This window comes from Pleuronectes platessa, chromosome 11 (genome assembly GCF_947347685.1).
Source record: "Pleuronectes platessa chromosome 11, fPlePla1.1, whole genome shotgun sequence".
Taxonomy (NCBI): domain Eukaryota; kingdom Metazoa; phylum Chordata; class Actinopteri; order Pleuronectiformes; family Pleuronectidae; genus Pleuronectes; species Pleuronectes platessa.
In genome coordinates, this window is record NC_070636.1 from 4,296,333 (window position 1) to 4,319,330 (window position 22,998).

At 42.9% G+C, this 22,998-nt stretch overlaps 1 protein-coding gene across 1 annotated transcript; it reads right to left on the reverse strand.

Annotated features, from left to right (window-relative positions):
- Positions 1-9,109: 9,109 nt before the first annotated feature.
- slc8a3 (solute carrier family 8 member 3) lies at positions 9,110-11,857 on the reverse strand. Its single transcript, XM_053434787.1, is given in 2 exon segments — positions 9,110-9,204; positions 10,318-11,857. Coding segments are annotated over 2 exon segments (1,635 nt in total).
- Between the last annotated feature and the right edge of the window lie 11,141 nt (positions 11,858-22,998).

Consider the following 22,998-nt stretch of genomic DNA (forward strand, 5'->3'; position numbering starts at 1 on the left):
GGAGCTGACGACCTTCCATTCACCACAGGTCATCACAGGGTGAGGGCGTCTTCTGATGTCTGATATTATGCAAGTTTTCTGAACAATGGCTAAAGATGCTTAAAATAATAATAAAAAATCTCTACAGGTAATGCATAAGAAGAAAATCTATCAGAATTCAACAAGCACGACAAACGAAATCCAGCAAACTGTATCAATGAGGAACCAGAACAGACGAGACTGGATCAGAATCTGTATCTGGGCTCGTGGGGGAAACCTTAACCTCCAGCTTGTGTCAGCCTCCCCCCCGGCCTCTGCTTCCTGTCGGGACTCAGTGAACATCATCCGGAGCTCAACTTCTCCAGCCACGATCTGTAACAGTGGGAGCTGAAGGAGCTGCGTCCTTGTGCCACCACTGTTCTGGGTGTGTGATGCAGATATCATCATGCAGGAGAGTTTGGAGGAGCCTAAGAGTAACCTTTCCCCCGGCTGCAGAGCCTGAGTCACTGAAGACCTGTTAATCTGCCTCGTCGAGTGGTATAAACAGGGAGGATTATAAAAGCAATCCTCCTCTCTTCAAGGAGAAATACACAACCACAAACACAAACACACACGAGTATCCGATATGTGTCGAGCGTCCCGTCTTCAACCCTGTCCTCAAGGCCCCGGGGAGAGAGTCCTGTGCCTCAGGGGTCAGACCGTTCTTTCCTCAGGGAGGCAAAGTCGAGACAGAAGGGAGAAGAATAAACAAGCTGTCCATGATGGAGGAGCGATGTAGAATAACGTTTCCTTCAACTGATCACAAGACTCCTCTGCACTCGGTGGTGCCGTGGCTCTTTTGAAGGCGAGCCATCACACAGGCTCATCAAAGCGTCTCTAGAGTCAGCAACTGGCTTCTAAGATCAGAGAGGCAGCTCAGCAGATATGTATCTGAGCCAAGGAGCAAATCCATTTCTCCAAATGATTGTTAACCTTTGAATTTTGATGCTGAAACGAAATGTCTGAAGTGAAAAGTGCAGAAATTAAAAACAGTGTACTTGGATTCCAGTCTGCAGCATTTTACTAGTTTTTTGGACTTGTGGAAAGTCATAACTAGTCATAATTATTAGGACTACATTTAAATTTAACAACATATTAAGTCACTAGATCTGGATTTTCAATTGGATCTGCAGATAATTATCCCTATGTCTTGTTTTCATCAAGATCCAAACATCAAATCTCTGAGAAATCTTCATAAATGTTGCAGAACTCAAATCTCACAGTGTAAAGAAAGTTGGAAAATGATTCCTGACTCCGCCCCCTGATCCTGAGCCAAAATGTAATGTCCTCTTTCCCGAATCATACAACATCCTTCCACCAAGTTTCATGTAATCTCCATCTCTATATTTTGCGTAATCCTGCAAACAACAGACAAATAAAGAGATGAAAAACAGCAGAGGTCATAATCACAGGGCTACAATCTTTCAGTCTAAATATAAAAACTGTAAATAAAGTCGCATTTAATATCATACTCTTGCAAAGCGAGGGGCAGTCCCCGACTTAATTCAGCTTCAAAACACAAATGGAAGGTTTGTTTAAAACAGCTGACACGTGCATGGTGGCTGGAGGAAGATGAGGCATGGGAGAGGGGCTGAAGGGTGGAGGGGGAGGTTGGTGTTTAGGAGTGGGGTAGGAAAGGGTGGAGCGAGGAACTACTGATGCATTCTGGCGCATTTTCTGCTGCAGCACCGTGGGAACGATGTGGAGGAGAGAGTTCCCCCTGAAGGAGGAACCCCCGAGCTGCCGGAGGGGGAAGCTGGTCCGGCCCGGCACAGAGAGGAGCCGAGAGGAGAGGAGGACTGGAGGCAGGTCACATCCAGTAATGGCTCAATGTGTTTGGAGGAAATAGAACAACTGCAGGGATGGAGGGGACGTGGGGGGAAAGGGAGGCGGCTACAAGCCTGAGAAAAAACATATCTGACTCGAGTGCACAACATCTAAAAGAAGAGGGGGAAAGCAGTTTTCTATCTAGAAGACAAGATAGGGCCGAGAGTCAAAATCCAAACTTCTTCATCATCGCTCCTTTGCTAATTTCATCATCAATGTATAGCTGAAACAACAAAGGTCATTTACAATGCAGCTATTTTGATAAATGGATCCTTTAAAAAACAAACAATCAGCTTAATCTGGTTCTATCATCTTAAAAATCAAGGATTTTTATTGTTTTCTTTGGGTTGTATGTTACATTATTAAATATCATCATGTTTACTTATTTGGTCCAAAATATATCATTTGCAAACATTTTAAAATGTTTGATTGACGGGTGATATTTGTGAAGTGGTGTGGAAAAGCTTTGAGCTCCACTTCACCACAGATAACAACCACAAGTAAAAACTCAAATTTATGGGAAAGCTCTGAAGGAGTCAACCTTAAAGGTGTTTTAAAGAAAACTCACACAAGTCAAATCACCATTCTACATCTGACTCAACCTTTCATATGCTTCTTATATATCCTGCACCTCCTGCAGCCCCTGATCCCCTGCACCTCCTGCTCCTCTGTCACTGAGCTCGGTGCAACCTCAGCTCCTCTCTCTGTATCGATTACTGGTCCTAGAGCTGCTGCGCTGTGCAAAGAGGAAGCTGCTGCATGTGGAGCCACTCTGACCTTTATCAAAGTATGCAGATGCTGGATATGGAAGCAGGGGCGGGGGGGAGGGGCATTTTGGTTTCATCTTTGTTTCCTTGTGCCTTAGTTTTGGAAAAATGGTATTGGAGTGAAGTTTGGGACTTTAAAAGAAGGCCAAAATCAAAAGTAGCATAACGCTGGATCCGACATTTCCCATGATGCAACTGAAAAGCACACTTTGTTAGCCCCAGTAGGTCGAGCTGGGAAATGGAAGCACACTGTTAAATATTTACAGCTAAATGAGACAAACCCAGAAGACACACGGCAACATCTGTCTTTTAAAAGCTGCGACATGAGTAAAATCAGCAGAAGGCCTCGTAGAATAAAAACTTTTCATGTTTTTTATTTAATTTGATGATTTCTTTTCCATGCTTCACTATTTCTCTAGACACACATTCCACATTCCACGATGTCAAGCTCTTGATATCACAGCCAATAAAAAAGTTCCCATGTCCCACTTGTCACCTCTAGGAGGCCGACATGAAGGGTGTCTCCCGGCAGGCAGCTCCTATTTGCAGCACGTCAGATGTGACTGAAGGCAGCGATAAGAGGACACGAGCCGTCGACTCACAAACTAATTAAAGACGCACATCCGACACCACAGCACAGTCAGGTTTCAGAACGTGAAACCCACTTTCATTGGCAATCCAGTCAAATCCACATATATCGACCTGGTGGGGTCACGAGAGGAGAAGACGAGAGGTCGTCACCTCAGTCAGAATCACAGCTCGTCCTCTGGGGACCATGAACAGAACTCCCGACCAATGACAACATCTCTTGTCCTTGTGACTTGGGCTAGTAATATGCTATGGAAAGTATTTGGCCAGATACTATTAGAGGGAAGTGATTGAAATATTTGTTTTGTTACTTTAACTTTAAAACAATCTCACACGAATGCTTTTATTACACATTCATTCATATTCAGCTTCACAATCCTCAAAGAATATGGCTAACTTTAAAAGGAACACCGTATAAATAGTTGAATTGCCTAATTATAATTAAAGATAAATACTTTAAATGCTTATATTTAGTATTTGTGTATATAACATCTCCTTCCAAGCACTGAGAATATTTAAAGTTTGCCCCGTTGTTTATTTGCTAAAAGATTGTAGCTGAAAACACTTTGACACTCAACTGGGTAAAACTGATGCACTTACCTCCATCCTAACTCTATTAAGCCTGAGAGACTGTCAGAAGTTTGGGGAACCTGAATATATGATCCTCCGTCAGATTTACACACAAACACTCGAGGGGGGAGGGCGGGGGGGGGGGGGGGGGGGGGGGCTCGGAGCCGGGGACACGCCCCACACTGAATTGTGTTATAAATAAGCTTTAACTTAATTGCATTCCCCAACTGGGAGGAACAAACTCCGGGCCGGCATATTTATTGCCACTCAACCTGTGTGTGAGTTAGTGCTTCTGTGAGTGTGTGTTTGTGTGTGTGTGAGTGTGTGTTTGTGTGTGTGAGTGTGTGTGTGTGTGTGTGTGTGTGTGTGTGTGTGAGCAGCAGCAAAAGTGCAAAAGCGACAATAAGTTTGAAAAGATAAATGTTCCCATGAATCTTCCACCTGAACGTGTGAAGGTGTGTTAGCGTTTTGCATGAGACACGGATCTGAGGACAGCGGGGGGGCCGAAGTGGTACACTGAATAATTCCAGGCTGTTTTATCCCTGGTGCTCCTAAAGGAATGTGTTCACTCCAAAACAGAGGATTTGTGCGTTTCTGGCTTCATACGGATGGAAACACCAGATATTTCCTACAGTGTGCGATTGTCGTTTGTGTGACGAACTTTGTGTTGCCCTGGAGTGAGATCCTCTGCTAACACAAGGTTTGTGCAGATTTCATGGTCCCCAAGATACGAATTGAAGAACTATTGGAAATCTTTTGAAGCTAGTATGAGGTCCCAGGTCTGATTTGTCCAATTCTTTGTGCTGCCCTCTAGTGGATGTACTGCTTAACAACCATGTCAACGTAAAGGACGGATCCAAGTATGTGGTCAGTGACGGTTACGTAGCTATTTTCATATGTAAAGGCAGCAGAACTTTAAGCCTTAAGCTGTTTTGGTAGCATTTAAAAAGCTTTGGTTAGAAGCTGCTTCACCATAACATTCCATTATCCCACCTGCTACACCTCCAGAATAATAATATCTTGCTCCTGCTTTCTGGAACAAGTCCCTCGTGCTTTGCTTTGGTTACAGCTATTGGAATTCAATTTTTTTCCTGAGCCTTCATCTCCTGAACTCTAAAACCAGAACCGACCAGAAAATCTCCCACAAGCGAGTCGGTGCAATTTTTTTGTTTACAAGCACAGGTTCACCTCTAAGTGGACACAAGCCGTAATAAAGCACAAACACAACAAATACTACCAACTACACTACCTCACCAGAGAATAGAAAGTGTTACTGCACCTTGCGGCACGGTGAGCATACAAAGACACATTCCACTTATTGCCAGAACAGAAATTATGGGGCTAGCATGAATAAAACACAACAAAAGTACATGAATATGATTAGCTGACGCTGGAGATGATCCTGGTGGTGTGATGGGGGGTTGGGGTGGGGGGGGTGGGGGGACTGGTAAGGTTAACCTACTGGGTCTATTCCAGGATGCCTGAGAAAGTGCTGGCAGGGGGGGAAAGCTGAGCAGTCAGCAGGACGAGGATCAGCGAGGACATGTGTTCTGTCAGTCATGACAGCTACCCGTTCCTGAGATATTAAGCAAAGGGGGTTGGAGGAGGTGCGTGCACATACTGGAGGAGGTGGGTGCACGTACTGGAGGAGGTGGGGCAGATCACGGGGGGAGGGAACGGGGCATCTTATGAGCATCCCCCCGTGCACGATGTTATTTATATGAAAATACGAGGCGGGTTTACAAGCGGGAGAGTCGTGCTCATACAGCGTGACCACAGTGGCAATTACTTTGGCTGATTCTGGTCCGTCCGCTGAACACCATCCATTTGTTTATGAATCCATCAGTGCCTAGTTAAACATGCAGCTCTCCGGGGACCGAGCTTCTGCACCTCACAGCTGTGGAACCTTCACTGGGTCAAAGGAAGCAGAAGGCCGACACCTCTATCTGTTTAATATGCTCAGCAGCAAAGTGAGCATATACCACTGGTTCCTGACCATTATATTTACATATATTTGTACAAGGAAACCACTAAACCAATTAGTCACATTGGAGAAGTTGAAACAAGACATTAATGTCATATTTGTTTCTTTAAAAATGCCTCAAAACAATCAATTTAAGTTGGTCAAATGGTAAACCGGTCAATTAATACTTCCAGCACTAGTACTGTTGGTCAAAGTAGCTTTTTCCTCAGACTTCTCTAGTAATTCTATCTTACAAAATCTTTCAAATAATACGAGAGGGAAACATTTTTGTTATGTGCTGAAACAATTGTTATCAGTTGATCAAAAGGAAAAATTAAACAGCCATTTCCGGCGATTCATTTTGATATTTCAGCTCAAACAACATGACTATGACTGCTCTGTCTTTTTTATTAAAATAGAAAATTTGGGGTTTCTGGACTGATTGAATGAAACAAGCCATCTGAAGATGTGACCTTGTTTCCATGTTGTATTAAAAATCATAAATTGATTAATTAAAAAACAATAAACACACTAAATGCAACTTATCTCACAGCCCTGCTCTCATGTCCACACTGAGACCAACAACTCTGACTTGGTTTTCACAATGTTTGGACAGAAGCATCTGCTAAATGAATAAATTCAAATGTAAAATACACATCAGCTCATTTTAAGTGTCACAAACCACCTCAAGATGTAACCCCTTAGGAATCATTTTCTAAGTTTCCTGCCGTAGTGAACATACATTTAAGAAGCTTGTGGACGAGGTTCATATCTGTCGGCTCGGAGCAGAAAACTATTAAACTCCATCCTCCGTGCTGAGAACTATTGTCTGGATAAGAATTGGAGGGATGTGTTCCAGAGCTCCAGATTAGGAGTGTAATAAATTTCCACTCTGGTTGAAAACAATGGGCCCAAAGTGTGTCAAAGGAGATTGAGAGTCAATGCCTCGTAGAACACGGGCAGAAAGAAAGGAAGCGCATGAGAGCCCAAGCGTCTCGTGGACTAATTGTCCCAAAGTACATTGAATGAAATATGAATAAAATAAAGATCCCTTGCCCTTTAGACAGGGATTCATTTCCATTGTCACAGTTGAATAAGCAGCAAAGCAGATTTATCCACGTGCCAAGAAGGAAATCCTGCAAATTTCTGTGCAAAATGGAAACAAACATTTTCATTTTCGATTTCTATGCACGCTATTGGTTGAATATGAAAGTGAAAGGCAATGGAGGCAAAGGGAATCTCTATATTTCATGTCATGAGTGCAATAAACGACCTGAGGAGAGCTTTCAAGGCAGTGGAAGAAACATCATTGTAATTATGCCTTTAGTGAATATTCCACACATTCACCCCCTTTGCTTTGTGTATGGAAATGCTCTCATGAATCTTCCTGCATGCGTCTGGATGAAGCTGTCACTTCCACTGCTCCTCTTTGTCTTCCTTATGGATGCACACAGATTCTAATTCATCACTATCTGAGTGTAATTATGGAAATTTCTGGAGATTTGTTGGGACTTCTGTAGCAGCAGTCGGCCGTTTCTGCAAAAGATCCAGAAGCCTCTGAAGGTTGAAGGAAAGATTTTCATAATTATATGAGAGCGTGTTCATGCATACGAACATTTGGCATTGTTAACTGAATAATGTCCTGTGTGTTCTGAGTAATAATAGAACAGTTATCATTACTCCATAGCGAGAGATTAATCCCCACTGACTGCGTAATGTTAGTTTAATATTTACAATAATAATAATATATCATATCTTCTTGTGCCGTCTCTTTTGGCAGTAAAAATGCCATCTTGTTTATTTTAAACCCCGTCTGTCAATGTGGACAATAAAACTGTACATTAGGAACTTTAGGACTATTTATTCAACATTAGTTCAGATGGTGAATTTTATTCTTTTTATTTAACTTCTGCCAAGTAGCACTCGATTTCCATAAATTCTTGTGAAGGGGTGGGGCGTTTTTTCGAAGGGAATAACTCATAGAATTTGATTTAATCAATCTGAAAAAATCCGGCATATTTAGGCGACTGATATCTATGAGTTTGTGCAATTTGGTGCAGATCAAAATAGAAATGCAGTGAATTCAGATGTAGCTCCACAAGGGTACTGTTGGCCCTTGGCTGAGGTTTGCACTCCACTGACGGCCCCTGTGCTTTCATAATCATATCATTATATCTTTGTATGCACAAGGCCTCTCCTCAATGTCAAGGAAAATGTCAAACCTTGCATTTACAACTTATTTAAAGCAACAATATGGTGGTTGATGGTAAAAGGATTAAAGGGCGGACATTACGACCTTTGACTCAACCTAACAATTAATCCAGATCAGTTTGATTAAATCATAAATCTCCCCAGCCCCAGATGAAAATAAAGGTTTGTCTCTCAAATAGAAGTCGGCCTCACATCGAATGATTTGAAGAAATCGACTTCCAGTGGATGAGAAGATGTTTGTTAGATATGAGGCCACAGCCAGGAGATGGTTAGTTTAACATTAAGACTGGGAACAGGGGGAAAAATCCAACCTGGCCCACTCCAATCTTCAAGTATACCAGACTACCAGATACTAATTAAAACACATTATCTCCCATTCAACATTTTGCAGGTGATGTGCTGGACCATTTCTTGGTCCAGTACCAGTTACTTTCCCAGTCTGCTCTGGTTACCTGGCAAGAAATAGCAATATTTTTGTATAAATTAAGCAACTGAGATAATAGAGGGTTTTCTGAGATGGCGTTATGCTACCTGGGGAGAAGACTATGTCACTTCTCTGAAATGGATCGTGACGGAATCCACACTGTTCCATAAAAAGTAATAATTATTTTGAATCAACCAAATCCATACAGGTTCTGTGTTGGCTCATGTCCTACCCCCCCCTCTAGGTTTCATTGAAATCTGTTCAGTGGTATTTGCATAATCCTTCTAAATAAACAAACGGAGAGTGGTTGAATTATAACCTCCTTGGCGAAGCTATGATCATTATCCATCATTATTTCTCATAAATGTATCTGCAGATATAATTCTTCGACCGTACAGTCATTCAGATGAATACCTATCTACACAACTTTATCAATTCACAGAGCGAGGAGTCTCACACTCTCACGGAGCGACGCCGGAATGTAAGAGCATCTAACTCGCAGCACCGTGTGTCACACAATGGACGGATCGATAGACCAGAATTCCCTCACAATGCCAACAGCATCACAGCGATTCCCCCCCTCCCCCCCCCCCCCTCCCCCCCCACTCCCCTGGCAGCCTTCAGGCCAGGCCCAAAATATAAATCAAACAAAACCCTGAGAGCTCAGCCGGGACCCCGAGAGCATGCTGATCACCCAGACACTCTTTACCCCGCTGCCAGTCTCCTGGGCTGCACTCGCCCTCAGGAATACTCACCCTGCAGCACAGACCCTGCAGCACAGACCCTGCAGCACAGACCCTGCAGCACAGACCCTGCCAGCTGAGAGGGGCTCTGATCTGTGGGGGAAGGGGACGTCACGGACGCATGACACTTTGATTTAGCGTCTGCGGGGCCGACGTCTGAGATGCAAGCGGATGCAAGCTGTGAAATAAACAAATCAATATTTCTCAAGAGGAGCAGTTACGTGCACATGCCGGTCTCCTGGAGCCACGGCTGACACTCAGGGGACTGTGGGCTGTGGCATCGTACAATACATGACCTCCATGCTACTGGTACACCAGTAAGAAGGTTGCTATCATGGCAACACTGACAAAACATGCCCACTCAGTTGTGACCGCTGTTATTGTGGTGTAGTATCATTCACAGATAGTACAGCTGACGAGGCTGATACACATATTTTTATAGAACGTCACCACTACTCAAGCTTTGGAATCACGGCTGCACCCAAAAGGCGTCAAAGCTCCAGTCACGTAACTCATTTTGACCCAGTCTACCCACTAACGTAAAAGACGGCCATTGCACAAACCTGAGCCTGTTGTAATCCCCCCTCCTTTTTCATATTGTGCATATCGGTTTCTTCCCTTCAGCTTTATTTCAGTGGAAGGAGACATGAGACGCCGGCAATAAAGAATGACACGAAAGCAGCAGGGATTGTAGGAGAGGGTTAGTTGAGGACTTCCTGTCTCCACGCTTGTGTGACGAATCCCAAAAGTGGAATCCCTGTTACATGCGACCAAAGCACTCTGATGCAGAATCTCTTGACAGGAAAACAAGGGGATAGAGAGTGGCATGCTCAGATATACTGTCTGACTGTGTAAAGAGAGAGAGAGAGAGAGAGCGCGAGAGAGAGAGAGAGCATTTCAAATTCAAAGAGCGATAAAAGCTGACAGCCCACGAACAGGTTACCAAACTATGTTATGAATTAAATGTCAAGAAGCAAAGACGACAACATGTTTGTTTCAGCTGAACCACTTTGAAGTTCACGATGGTATCATTTGCACCGAAGCTGCTGTTTCTCGACGAGGTTACATCATCAAACTGTGATGCCAAATCAAAACACACATATCAATGGGATTGTAAACAGGAATGCAAAGAAAGTAGCTTATCTATGACTCATTTCAATAACCCTTGGGTGATTACAAAACATCACAATAAATCCACAATAACACCTTGATGAAAAGCCACAACCATGAGAGAAACAGAGATGCTGTCTTACCACGTCTCGTCGTTTTTGAACTCCAGCTCCCCGTACGTGTCTTCGAAGTCCTCGCCGCCTCCTTTGGCAAGTCCCTCCAAGGTGCGATAAGGCACAATGATCGTCCCCCTCGCTCCAGAGGTCCTCAGCACCTTCAGTTCCATAATGCCGACGCTTTCACTGATGTGCACCGAGCTGCTCTCAAAGGTGAAGATGCCCGAATGGTCGTCATCCAGGATGGTCACAGTGGCCACGGTGGGGAAGCCCAGCATGGCCTTCGGGTAGGGGAGACTGTTGGGGGACAGCAGCTCGTCCTCGGTCTCCAGGACACGCAGATTACCGAGGCGCACAAAAAAGTGCTCGTCCTCTTCAAAGATGTCGTCGTCTATGATGCCAACGCTTATTTCCTTGAACATCTCCCCTGGTTTGAATACCATTGTTCCCTCTGTGAACTCGTAGTCGGCCCCAGCGTTAGCTGACCCGTCCTCGGTCTTGTAATCCACGTAGATCGTCTTGTTGATGTCGCCACCCTTTCTGGTGATGGTCAGAATGGCGGCGCCACAGTTCTCCAGGCACTGGTAGACGGCAGGGTCGAAAGCGATCCGGGACACATACTCGTCTGGCTCCTCCACGTGCACCTCCTGCACACTCGTGCACTTCTTCGCCTGTTCCGCGACGTGTTTCTTCAGGATGTTTCCGGCGCCCGTCATCATACGTGTGGCCTGGATGCGGTAGAAGGCGCGGCTCTTTTGCTGGTGCGACAGAGCGTAGTAGTTGGCCATCTCAACCAGCTGATCCATCTCTTTCTCTGGGTGCTTCTGCTTCAGATCTTTCAGGATGCGGATCATGTCTCGCCGGGAGTCGTCCACCTCTTTACCCTCAATCAAACCGATCATATTGCTCACCGCACCCCCGTCCATGTAGTGAGAGTTGACCAGCTTGCCGTCCATCTCGATCCCCTTGGAGCGCTCAGCCTCCGTCTCGATGATGACCGCCCTGTGTTTGTCAGTGCGATACTTCTTGTGCATGAACCTAAAGAACAGCAGTCGTCTGTCCGCCACCCAGGCGAGGAGTACACATATGGGGAAGAAAGCCAGTGTGAGTAGACCCTCCCAGACCTGGACTACATTGGGAGAAAACACAGCCAGTATCATGTAGAGCCAGATGTAAGCGAAGATACTCCAGCCTGCAGTGACAAAGAAAACCCGGAGGTGTTTGACCTTGCGTACCTCTCCTTGGGGAATGACGGAAACACAGAGGCCAATGATGACAAACATGTTGAACGCTGCGCTGCCAACAATGGTGGCAGGCCCGAGCTCGCCAGATTGGAAATCATGTCCACACACCTCAATGACAGAGAGCATAATCTCAGGGGCGGACGATCCTAAGGCCATGAGGGTGAGGTTGGAGACCGTTTCATTCCACACCCGGATTGTAGTGGTGGTCGTCTCACCGTTCGCCCGTTTGATGACAACCTCCCTCTCCTGGGACGTGATGACCTCAATGGCTGCCATGAAGCGGTCGGCGATGATTGACACTCCAAGAAACATGTAGATCATGGCCACAAAATACACAATGACCCGTGCGATCTTGTCCCCCATGGAGGGATCCTCTGGATGCCATATGGGCAGGATGATCCCCTCGTGGCACTTGGAGTTCCCCCCGCAGGTTCTATTGCTGGGGCTGATCGGAGGACTGGGAGTCGTCTCTGCCTCCGCACAAAGGAAGGCGACAGCCACCGAGACCAGCCCCAGCCATAGGCAGGCCGAGGACCCTGGCTTCACGGGCCTTGAACCCTCCATGCACCCTCCTACGTCTCAAGGGTCCTTACAACACTGACAGTCCCCCTGGGATCCAGCACTGGGCTGTGTTCTTCTCCAGCCACCACCTGAAACAACAGACAGAAGCAACAGAGAGGATGTGAATGTTATATTTCATCTTTACTATAAAACAGCCCGATGGGGAAAACAGTGATAAAACAACAGTACCATGTTTTCTTATAGGCCCAATTAATGCATATATTGCTTGTTAAATATGACTTAATACATTATTCATTAACACAGAGTACAAGGCATTGATTTAGTCACATAATAAGTCATTAATGAACGCAATCACATAATGGAATTGTTACCCAACCTTAGGGTATTATCACATTGTTTTAATCCCAAATTTCAGGTGTGTAAGACTGTGTTTAAATTTCCCAGGAAAAACACAATGTGTCAGAAGCAAAAAAAAATGTCTCCGTTTTCTATAAGTGCACAGAATGAAATGATCCCTCTCATCCTTCAGTTCCTGTCTGTTACTTTAGAAACAGCAGAGTCATGAGAGCTTTTGTGTTATCGAATACAAACCGGCCACCTGCTCCGACACTTTTCAGGTCTGTATATCACAAAGCAGATAACTTTAGTTAAATAAAATCGTAGCCTGCGGGCTCATTTGCAATCAAGAGGTTTATTTTCACTTAAGATGTGGATATGTGCGTGATTGTCTTAAATCTCAGGGGTAACACACCGCTCGGAACCAAACAGCTCGCTCAGCAGGCCTGTGATGTTGCCAGACTAAGCACTGTCCAAAATGTCGCATTGGCAGAAAAAAATGAGCCGAGGAGAGGCAGGAGACCGTCAAGAGGCCAAACTGAAACAAAGGGGACAGACGCCCCGTCCACACTCGTCTCATCCTGAGCCCTAAATGCACACTTAACCACTTCTGCAAGAGAGAGCAGCGTTACAACATCAATGCAGACGTTTTCCAAATTCATAAAAGCTCCGGCCGAGCATCTCACGACTTATCTCATGTGATTTGACTTCAGAACTCTTTTGATGTTAACAGCCGGGGCCGAAGGCAGCAGGAGCATGACAAACACTCAGACCAGCCCAGAGTTAGACGGAGTAACTCAGGGGTTTTACTGTTGAGGCTCCTTTTTTTTTTAAAATGGTGTCTGACTATTTAGTGGCTCATGACATTGGGCCGGGCCACTCTGCAGCCTCCACCACACCTTGGGGCCCGTGAGGCACACACGCAGTTAAGTCTGAATTCAAATTATCTCTTCAGACAGTGTGAGTTAATCACTCTGTCCTGAATTCACTGGAGGGTGACGTTTCTTTTATTACCCTCACACTTTGTTTCCTTTTACTTTTGTTGAGAGGAAGAATGTGTATTGTTCTTACATTTTGGCCCCAAAAGTGGCTTATTGTGTTCTGATTCCTGGTTAACAGGTTGATTACCATCCAGTATACACACACATGGCCCCTCGGATAAAAGCATCCCTTAAATTCTGTGTGAAGCAGTTTTTTTTGGTATTCTTAAGACCTAAAATAACAATTATGGAAATTATATCTCACATCCAGACGGACCAGTGGCCAATTTGAAAAGCTGACAGTGTTTTCAGTTGAGGTGTGAATAGTCAAACAAGAGCTGCTTGAAGAACTAACACCTATTTAAATATTGTCTCTGGAGCCTCAGCAGTGTCAACACACACCGACGTCCAAAAGGTTTCCATCAACGTCCCAGGCTTTATATATTATAATGCAATGATCAAAACAGTTTACATATAAATGGAGGATAGGATGCCCTCAGCGTGAAATTAAATTCCTCACATGTTAAAAAGATGATTTCAGAGCATCACGCTGATCTGGGAGATGGAGACGGGGACGACTACAAGTGGCAGCAGAGGCAGAGACAAGACGCTTAAATTTAACTGAGTCAGCAGAGGCATTAAAATGGACAGGGGCCAGCTACGTGAGCCCTGTGAGAACCACCAGAGCCGAGCACAAACAGAAACCACAGGCATAAGATAACTGAGCGACAGGGTCGGAACTTAATGACCTGCTGCACCTTTTTAGTAGAATTTGTTTTATCTGAGGATGGAAGGTGATGAAAAAGAGCCAAATGTTCTCCGTCAACCTGCTCTGGAGAAACAGAGGTACAACAAAATGGCAAACAATCCAAATACCCACGAATCCCAGAGCAAACTAAAGGAGTGACACGGAGAACTTAGGAGGTCAAACAGTAACTGGACGGGGAGAGTTCCTCCTGCTGGTTCCTGGTAGATTCACACATCTCACAAACTGAAAGAACTCATACTTCAAATTAATGTGCTCGTTGTTCATTTCCACGTGTCTGAAAATACGTTCCAGATAATAAACATATATTGAACGAGGAGTCACGTGGGTGCAGCATCCGAGATGGCCGCGTGTTAGGGTGGCTCTTGTCCTGCACATGCTATTTTTTGAGTTATTAATGTAAAACGCATATATTTAAGTAATCTAACGCTCACCCTGAGAACTTTAATTGCTCAGATAGAATACTCTCGGTCAGGGAAGGATAAGAAGACATGGCGACATCGAAATATTTCAGAAACCCTCCGCGCTCGTCTACCCGGAAAAGCCCGGCGCATGAAGTCGACCTAGAGGACGCTGACGCTCCCCTTACAACCATGAACACATCAGATAAGTTGGAAACGCTAATTGCAGAAATTTCGAAGATGAACGACACACTGCAAAACGTTGCAACCGACGTTTCCGCTATTAAACAAACAACGGCGGAGCTGAATAACACGGTGACGGCCATGCAGGAGAGGCTGGGCGAGGCCGAGGTGCGTATCGCACACCTGGAGGAGACGTCGGAGCAGCTGCTGAAGGACAAGGGGAGCAAGGATAAACAGACGGAACAACTATGGAACCGAGTACAAGCCCTTGAAAACCACAGCAGACGAAATAATGTGAGGTTGGTGGGACTGAAGGAGACCCTCGGTACTAATGGGACGCTGCTTGATTGTGTTCGAAAGATTCTGACGGAGGGACTCGGTGTTGAAACTGACGGGGAGATGGAGATAGAGAGGGTGCACAGGCAACTGGCACCGATGCCGAGTGCAGATCAGCCTCCAAGGCCGGTGCTGATCCGCTTCTTGAGGCAATCCGCGAGGGATGCCGTGATCAACGCAGCCAAGGTAAAGCGAGGATTCGTCTGGGAAAAATGTCGCCTATCTATGTTCCCGGACATGTCTAGAGAGCTGGCGCAGAAGAGGAGAGCGTTCACACCGGTGAAGCGCAAATTACACGAGCTCGACATTAGATACACACTGGCTTTCCCCGCAACGCTGCACTTTAAATGGAGAGGAAAAAACGTGAGCTGCAACAATGTCGAAGCCGCGGAGAAAGTCATGAATGAGCGAGGACCGGGAGGAGCTATGGACTGAGATGAATGGAGAGGGGTGAGTTGCTGTTTGTAGCCGATGTGAGACTATGCGTTTTGTACTGAACTGAATCGACCCCTGTGCGGGCCAACGAGAGGCTTCTCCTGACACGGATCGGTCTGCATGGGAGCGGCGTTAACCCCACGGACCTTAAGCGTGTTATCCTTTTCTTTTTCCTTTTCTTTTCTTTGTTCCTTTTTCAGCAGCGAGGAGCGTTCAGCACTCGGACTCCGGCTGAGTTGTAGCAGCCGGACGCCTTTTGTTTCAACTTTTTGTACAAGCCCAGTTTGTATTTTTATACTGTGGTTTGGTTATATGTGTTCAAAAACAGGCAGGTACAGGTTAATGAGTGGTTATTATAAGGAGCCAAAAATGGTTACATTTTCTATTACGAATGGTTGCAGACATACATTTAAAGCACAGAGTACTTATCTCATCTTCCTCCTTTCTCTTTTTGTTTCCTATTGATTTTATTATTATATTATTATTTTATTTTATTTTAGAATAGAAAAAACATGACTAGTAGACCAGTTAAGTTTATTTCTTGGAATATAAATGGATGTAGCAGCCCTATTAAAAGGAGGAAGATATTATCATTTTTGAAAAATAATCAGGCAGACATTGTGCTGATACAGGAGACCCACATGCAGGGTCTGGAGGCGGAGAAATTTAAAGTGGGATGGGTAGGACATATATTCCATAGCTCATTTTCGAGTAAACGTAATGGTGTTTTGATTTTGGTTCACAAGAATGTAAGTTTCATTTTGTTAAAACAAACTAAAGATGCAGAGGGAAGGATTATCTGTGTGGAAGCAGTGGTTGAGGGGGTGCCTCTTGTATTATGCAACATATATGCACCTAACAGGGGAGATCCTAACTTTTTCCACGAGGTAAATAAAATACTGGGAGATACTGAGGGTGAAATTGTCCTAGCTGGGGATTTCAACGAAGTTATGGATCCAGTACTGGATAAGAGCTCATTCAGACCTCCTCTCATGACCAAGGAGAGAGAAGCTTTACACATGTTGAGTAGAGATGTTGGACTAATGGATATATGGAGGCTGATAAACCCAAATGTGAAGGATTTTACTTTCTTCTCCCACTGCCACAAAACTTATTCTAGAATTGATTTTTTTCTGATAAGTACTTCCCTGGCAGATAACGTGGCTAACTGTGACATAAAAGCAATCTCCCTTACAGATCATGCACCGGTCGAGTTGTTTATTAAGGCCAATCTAAAAACTGAAAGGAGAGGTAGATGGAGACTAAACATTGGCTTAATGTCGGACTCAACTTTTAAAAGGACAATAGGGGAAGATTTGAAAAGCTTTTTTGAAATCAATATTGGTAGCACTGAAGATATAACTACTGTGTGGGAAGCCTCAAAGGCATATATGAGAGGAAAATTTATAGCACAAGCCGCTAAAAAGAAAAGAGAGAATGTTACTAGGATTAAGGATTTGGAGAAGGAGATAAAAGAGAAGGAATTAGACCTGTCGAAACACTTTTCTAATGAGAAGTTTCAAGAACTCTGTAAGCTTAAATACTCTCTACATGATATTTATAATAAAAAAGCAGAATATGCTCTTTATAGACTGAAAACAAACTTTTATGAAGGAGGGGAAAAAATGGGGAAATTATTAGCCAGACAGTTGAAGGAAAAAATCTTTGCTAATACCATACCAGTTATAAAACAGGGGGGTGCACAATTTTTTGATGCTAAAGATATAAATAAAATATTTCAACAATATTATGAGAAGTTGTATACATCCTCCATGTCTCCTAGTGCCCCACAGGAAGATATGGAACAGTTTCTCCTTAATATAGACGTACCCAGGCTCCAACCTCAGGAGGCAGATGGTTTGGAAACACCTATAACCGAGGATGAAATAAGGAAGGCAATTTTTTCAATGAAAAATGGGAAGTCACCGGGTTATGACGGGCTCCCAGTAGAATATTATAAAACATTTGCAGATAATGTTATACCGGTTTTACAGAGGGTGTATCAAGAGATATTTGATAAGGGTCGTGTAGCTCCAACTTTTAATGAAGCGGTAATCTCACTAATTCCCAAAACAGGTAAAGATGCAGCAGATCCCTCCAATTTCAGACCTATCAGTCTGCTCAATCTTGATTGTAAGATTCTCACAAAAATCTTAGCGACACGTTTACAATTGGTTTTACCGAGCATCATTCATTCCAGTCAGGTTGGTTTTATGAAAAATAGAACTTCAACTGATAATGTTAGACTCTTGCTACACCTAATGTGGCTGAGTAAATCCCAAAATACTCCTATAGCTGCTATCTCCCTAGACGCAGAAAAAGCCTTTGATAGGGTGGAGTGGCAATTTCTGTTCTCCACCCTATCTCATTTTGGTTTCAACCCCAACTTCATTAAATGGATAAAGATGCTGTATAAAGAACCCAAGGCGGCAGTGATGACAAATGGAATAATCTCTCCCTTCTTTAATCTGACCCGGGGAACTAGACAGGGATGTTCATTGAGCCCATTACTGTTTATCATCTTTTTAGAGATTTTAGCAGTGTCTGTTAGAGCACACCCTGGAATAAGAGGTGTAAGGGGAGGAGACAATGAACATAAATTATTAGTATATGCTGATGACATTTTAGCAGTAGTATCCGAACCTCTGACTTCGCTGCCTCATCTGATGGACACCATCCAATCTTTTTCAAAATTTTCAGGCTACTCCATCAACTGGAGCAAATCCGAGGCAATGCCTCTCTCCAAGTCATGTATCTCATCTATGGTGGAGAAGTTTAATTTTAGATGGGTACGACAGGGAATGAAGTATCTTGGCATCAAACTTCATGAGAATATAGACGAAATAGTGGCACTTAACTTTAACCCTTTACTTCAAAAGATGAAAACAAACCTTGATAAGTGGGGAAAACTAAAACTGACATTGTGGGGAAAAATTAATGTTATAAAAATGATAATTGCCCCGCAATTCAGTTATGTGGCAATGATGCTACCGATCAATATACCATCCACCATCTTTAGACAATTGGATGATATAATAAAACATTTTTTATGGGTTGGAAAAAGACCACGAATTAAATTGAGAAAGTTGTGTGCACATAGAGAGAAGGGAGGGCTTGGCCTGCCAGATCTTAGATTGTATTATTTAGCTTTTGAGATGGCTAAAATAGCAAGGTACTGGCAGGCTGCAGAGGGTGAGACAGCTTGGATGAAGGTAGAAAAGGAGATATGCTCGCCTTTCCAACCTATAGAAGCATTGTCACAAAGAAGGTCCAACATTACAAATCCAATACTTTTACATTCAAGGGAGGTTTGGGGTAAAGTACATAAAATGTTTAAACTTACACATACTCTACAAAGATATTCATCATTGTGGGATAATCCCGATGTCTGCATTGGGAAGAAACCCGTGTATTGGAAACAGTGGCACGCTAGAGGCTTAAACACCATTAATGATCTATTTGAAGATGGAGTGTTTTTGTCATATGATAAGCTGTTGCAGAAATTTGATTTGGTGGGAAAGGATCATTTTTGGAAATTTTTGCAAATGAGGAGTTGCATTACCTCAAAGCCATACAATATTACCGATAATATGATGAGCGATTATATGAAACTTCCACTCAGAAAACGAAAAGCCTCACAATTTTATAAAATTGCTAATTCTTCCCTCGGCAATGACTCTAACCAGTTAAAGATGATTTGGCAGAGGGACCTTGGTGGAGAGATTAATAGTGATAGATGGGCAGTAATTGTGGCTGATTGTGGTAAATATGTGAGAGAGGCAAGGGGAAAACTTACACAATATAAGGTATTACATAAATTCTATTTCACACCATCCAGACTGTATAGGATGAAACTATTGGGTGATGATCTGTGCTGGAAATGCAAGGAGGAAACTGGTACTTTCCTTCACTGTATGTGGGAATGCGTCTTGATTAGACCTTTCTGGACTCAGATTCTAAATATTTTAAGTAACTGGCTTGGAACAGAAATTCCCCTAAGTCCAGAGCTCTGTTTACTGGGGGACAAGTCTCAATTACCCAACATAACCAAATGTAATTTTTCTGTAATTTCGGTGGGTACAACAACAGCCTGCCGAGTTATTTTAAGACATTGGAAGGCGCCAGAAATTCCACATGTGAAAGAATGGGTATGTGCAATGACTGAAACTGCATCCTATGAATGTATGCTTAGTAGATTGAGTGATGACAGGGAGGAGGGGGTGACTCCTTGGGACAGGTTTTGGAATTACATAAAGGTAAATAATGATCCCCACTAGGACCCTGGTTTTATTGTTTTATTGTTTTTTTTTTTTTTTTTTTTTTTTTTTTTTTTTTTTTTTTTGCTGTGTTTTTCCTGTATAAAGAATGATGTTTAATTTGATAAGATGTTTAATTTGTCATGTACCATGCCTGAAAAAAGTTCAATAAAAACTTAAGTTCAAAAAAAAAAAAAACATATATTGAACTATCCTGAGTAGCAGTTTGAATGATCTGAAAGATATGTGATGTGTACAAACTTTTACTGTTATTAATGTCATTACCGAAATCATTCTGCAACATACTGCCTCACAAAAACTACTGATACTACTACTATTACCTACCACTCTACCTTTACTTCAATTGTTGTTTCAAATTAAAGTTATGTGTGAATATACCTTATTGAATTTAAGTTGATTAAACTCAGTTAATTTGTGTGTTACCTATGAAAGTTATTTTTTTTAAGTTCATCAAACTTTCGTCTTATTTCAGTGAACCAATCCATCATTTCACAGTACCTCAATAATATCTTCCATGACCTAGTTGAAATTATGTTTATATACTACTAATATGCAATCGTAAATTTCCAAGAAAGCATAACAAGTCCCAGATAATGTATTTTGTTCCTAAGGTATAATCTAAGCAGCTTAGCCTGTTACTGATTGGACATGTTTTCATCTCGGGGGCTGAACCATATGCGGAGGCTGCTGATGCCAACCGGCTCCACGGACCCGTACAGGACCATGTGCTCGGCTCCTCTGATGCTGACACCAGCTCGTGTACAGACAAAGAAGCCAAAGACAGTCGCCAGATTCAGTCAAGTGCCAGAGTCCCACTTGGACCCAGTTGGCCTGTAAATATGACTCCTGGTCCCTGATGAGTAAAAAAACACTTTGATTTCATCTTTTCTTTGCTCCACGCAGCACACACAGCTAAACATTTTGGGAAGATAATAAAGCAGATTTTTCACTGGACACTGTCGCATCAGGTTAACGTGTGTGTGCTTCATCATGATGGCACGAAAGGTCAATACTCAAAATAAATCTGCAGCGCGTATAACCAAGGAAAATAAACAACTTCAACATAATGGCTGTAGCTCTGCATGTTTTGAAGTGAGGAGGTGCTGTGATGCTGTGATCCACACCTTTCAAAATTGCATTTTCCTTCCTCACCTGGTTAATCCAGATCCAGTTCACAGGTTATTTACACGTGTAAACCAGGTCTGAGTGGATCAGTCCTCCACACGAGGGGTTAACAGGTACCGTGTTTACATTCTTTCATTACCTCCTCAAAGGATGTTGTCTTAACCGTCTGTTGGTTTGTTTGCTCATTTTTTCACCAGGTTTACGTAAAAAGCACTGAGCCAACTGGTACCACTAGGTTGAAGATAATGGGCCCAGGGAATAACCGATAGAATGTTATCATTTCTTTTACTGCCATTGTGAATAAGGGCATTTTTTTTTACAATTTTTCTCAGTGTCCCAGGAAAAACGTTTGCGGAACTTGATGCAATAAACCTGACATTTAGGACTATTTGTCCTCGAGATGAAAAGGAACTGAACAAACTGTGCCACCCTAAGAAACATATCGGGGACAACACGACTAACCCAGTTCCCACCCGGTGTCTTAATCGACCCCATAGTTCCCACGTGTATTTGAAGGGACGCATGTCATCTACAGCCTCCACACAGGGCCCCCCCGCAGGAGAAACACAGAATAAATCCAGCTTTAGTGAAGCCTCCAAAATGCTACGCCCTCAATTTGTATAATGCAATTACATAGAGTCCTTCACTGGACTGGGAAAAGCCTGCGTCTTAAAAAAATCCACACCCACAATTCACAGCACAATCACTCTATCACACACTATACAAACAATTTCAAAGTAAAACCGAGTAAAGAAAACTGGAATATTATATAAATCCTGGTTATTTATATAGAGAGTGAATGATTGATTTATTCATTGATTGACAGAAAAAACAATTAGCATTAATTTTCTATCTCAGCATAAATTGCACTAGGAGCTGTTTGGTGGTGGAGGGTGAAAGTCTGATTTCTCCACGTGTTTCACCATTAGAACCATGAACCCTCTACACGAGGAGATAGAATGGACCCACACTGGGATTTAAACTGTTCAGATGAAGCTTCCAAAAAGTTTTTAAATCAACTGTAAAGACTTAAAAGTTTGCAAAAACTGCTCAGGAACTCAGGAGCCATATTCCAACTGACTTATGTAAATGAGGGTTGAGCTTCAACGTAATATAATCAAATCCGTCACTGACCTCTTCAACCAACAACAGCACAGGGTGAACTCATTTAAACTCAATTTACTCAACTTTTAAACACTTTTTCTTCTTTTGCAAAGGACGAAGAGCTGATATTCACCAATACAGAATATCCTGAATATTTGATTTAATGGACCAACCTCAATATTCTTACTGGATAACATTAGATGACGGCTGAGGATGCCACAGTATTTTTGGGAAATATGGGGGAAGGAAATGGTCGCTATAAGAAATCGTTATGATGAGGGGATGTAGTATTATATCATGATATTGATGCTGCTAATAATTAATATACTGAATCTCCCAGGTCATCACATTTTCCAAATTAAAATCATGAACAAGGGGCTTTAAAGACATTTTGTACTGAACCTACAAGTATTGTGTTGAAGATTTTAACTTTAAAATATATAAATTCCGTGTTTCTCAAAAATTATATTCCTGTCAAGGGGGAAAAGCATGAGGATGCCGATCAGAGGATATTTATTCGCTCAATTTAAGTCAAGTTAGGTAAATTCAGTCCTTCTTACAAGTTTTATCCTGGGAGATTGGATTTCTAGTGAATATAAACTTCAGCAACATAAAGAATTTAGCCAAATTAAAAAGACGCTAACAAATATATACTGCAAACTTTACAGTCTTTTAGAGATAAAGCAGTTTACATGGTGATATGATGAGCAGATTAATCGATTATGAAACGTCGATTTTTCAGGATCTCTGGTCCCAGCTCCCGATTCAAAATTAAATATTCTTCTTGTCATATTAAACTGAAGTGCGATGATGACTGATTTGCAGATGGGGCAGTTGAAAGTCTCTGAATATCTCTTCTGGAGAAATGATGATGGCATTTTGAATCATTTCCTGGATCAAAGAACTCTTAGAACATCATCAACAGCCATAATCAGTCCACCTCCAAGTGACT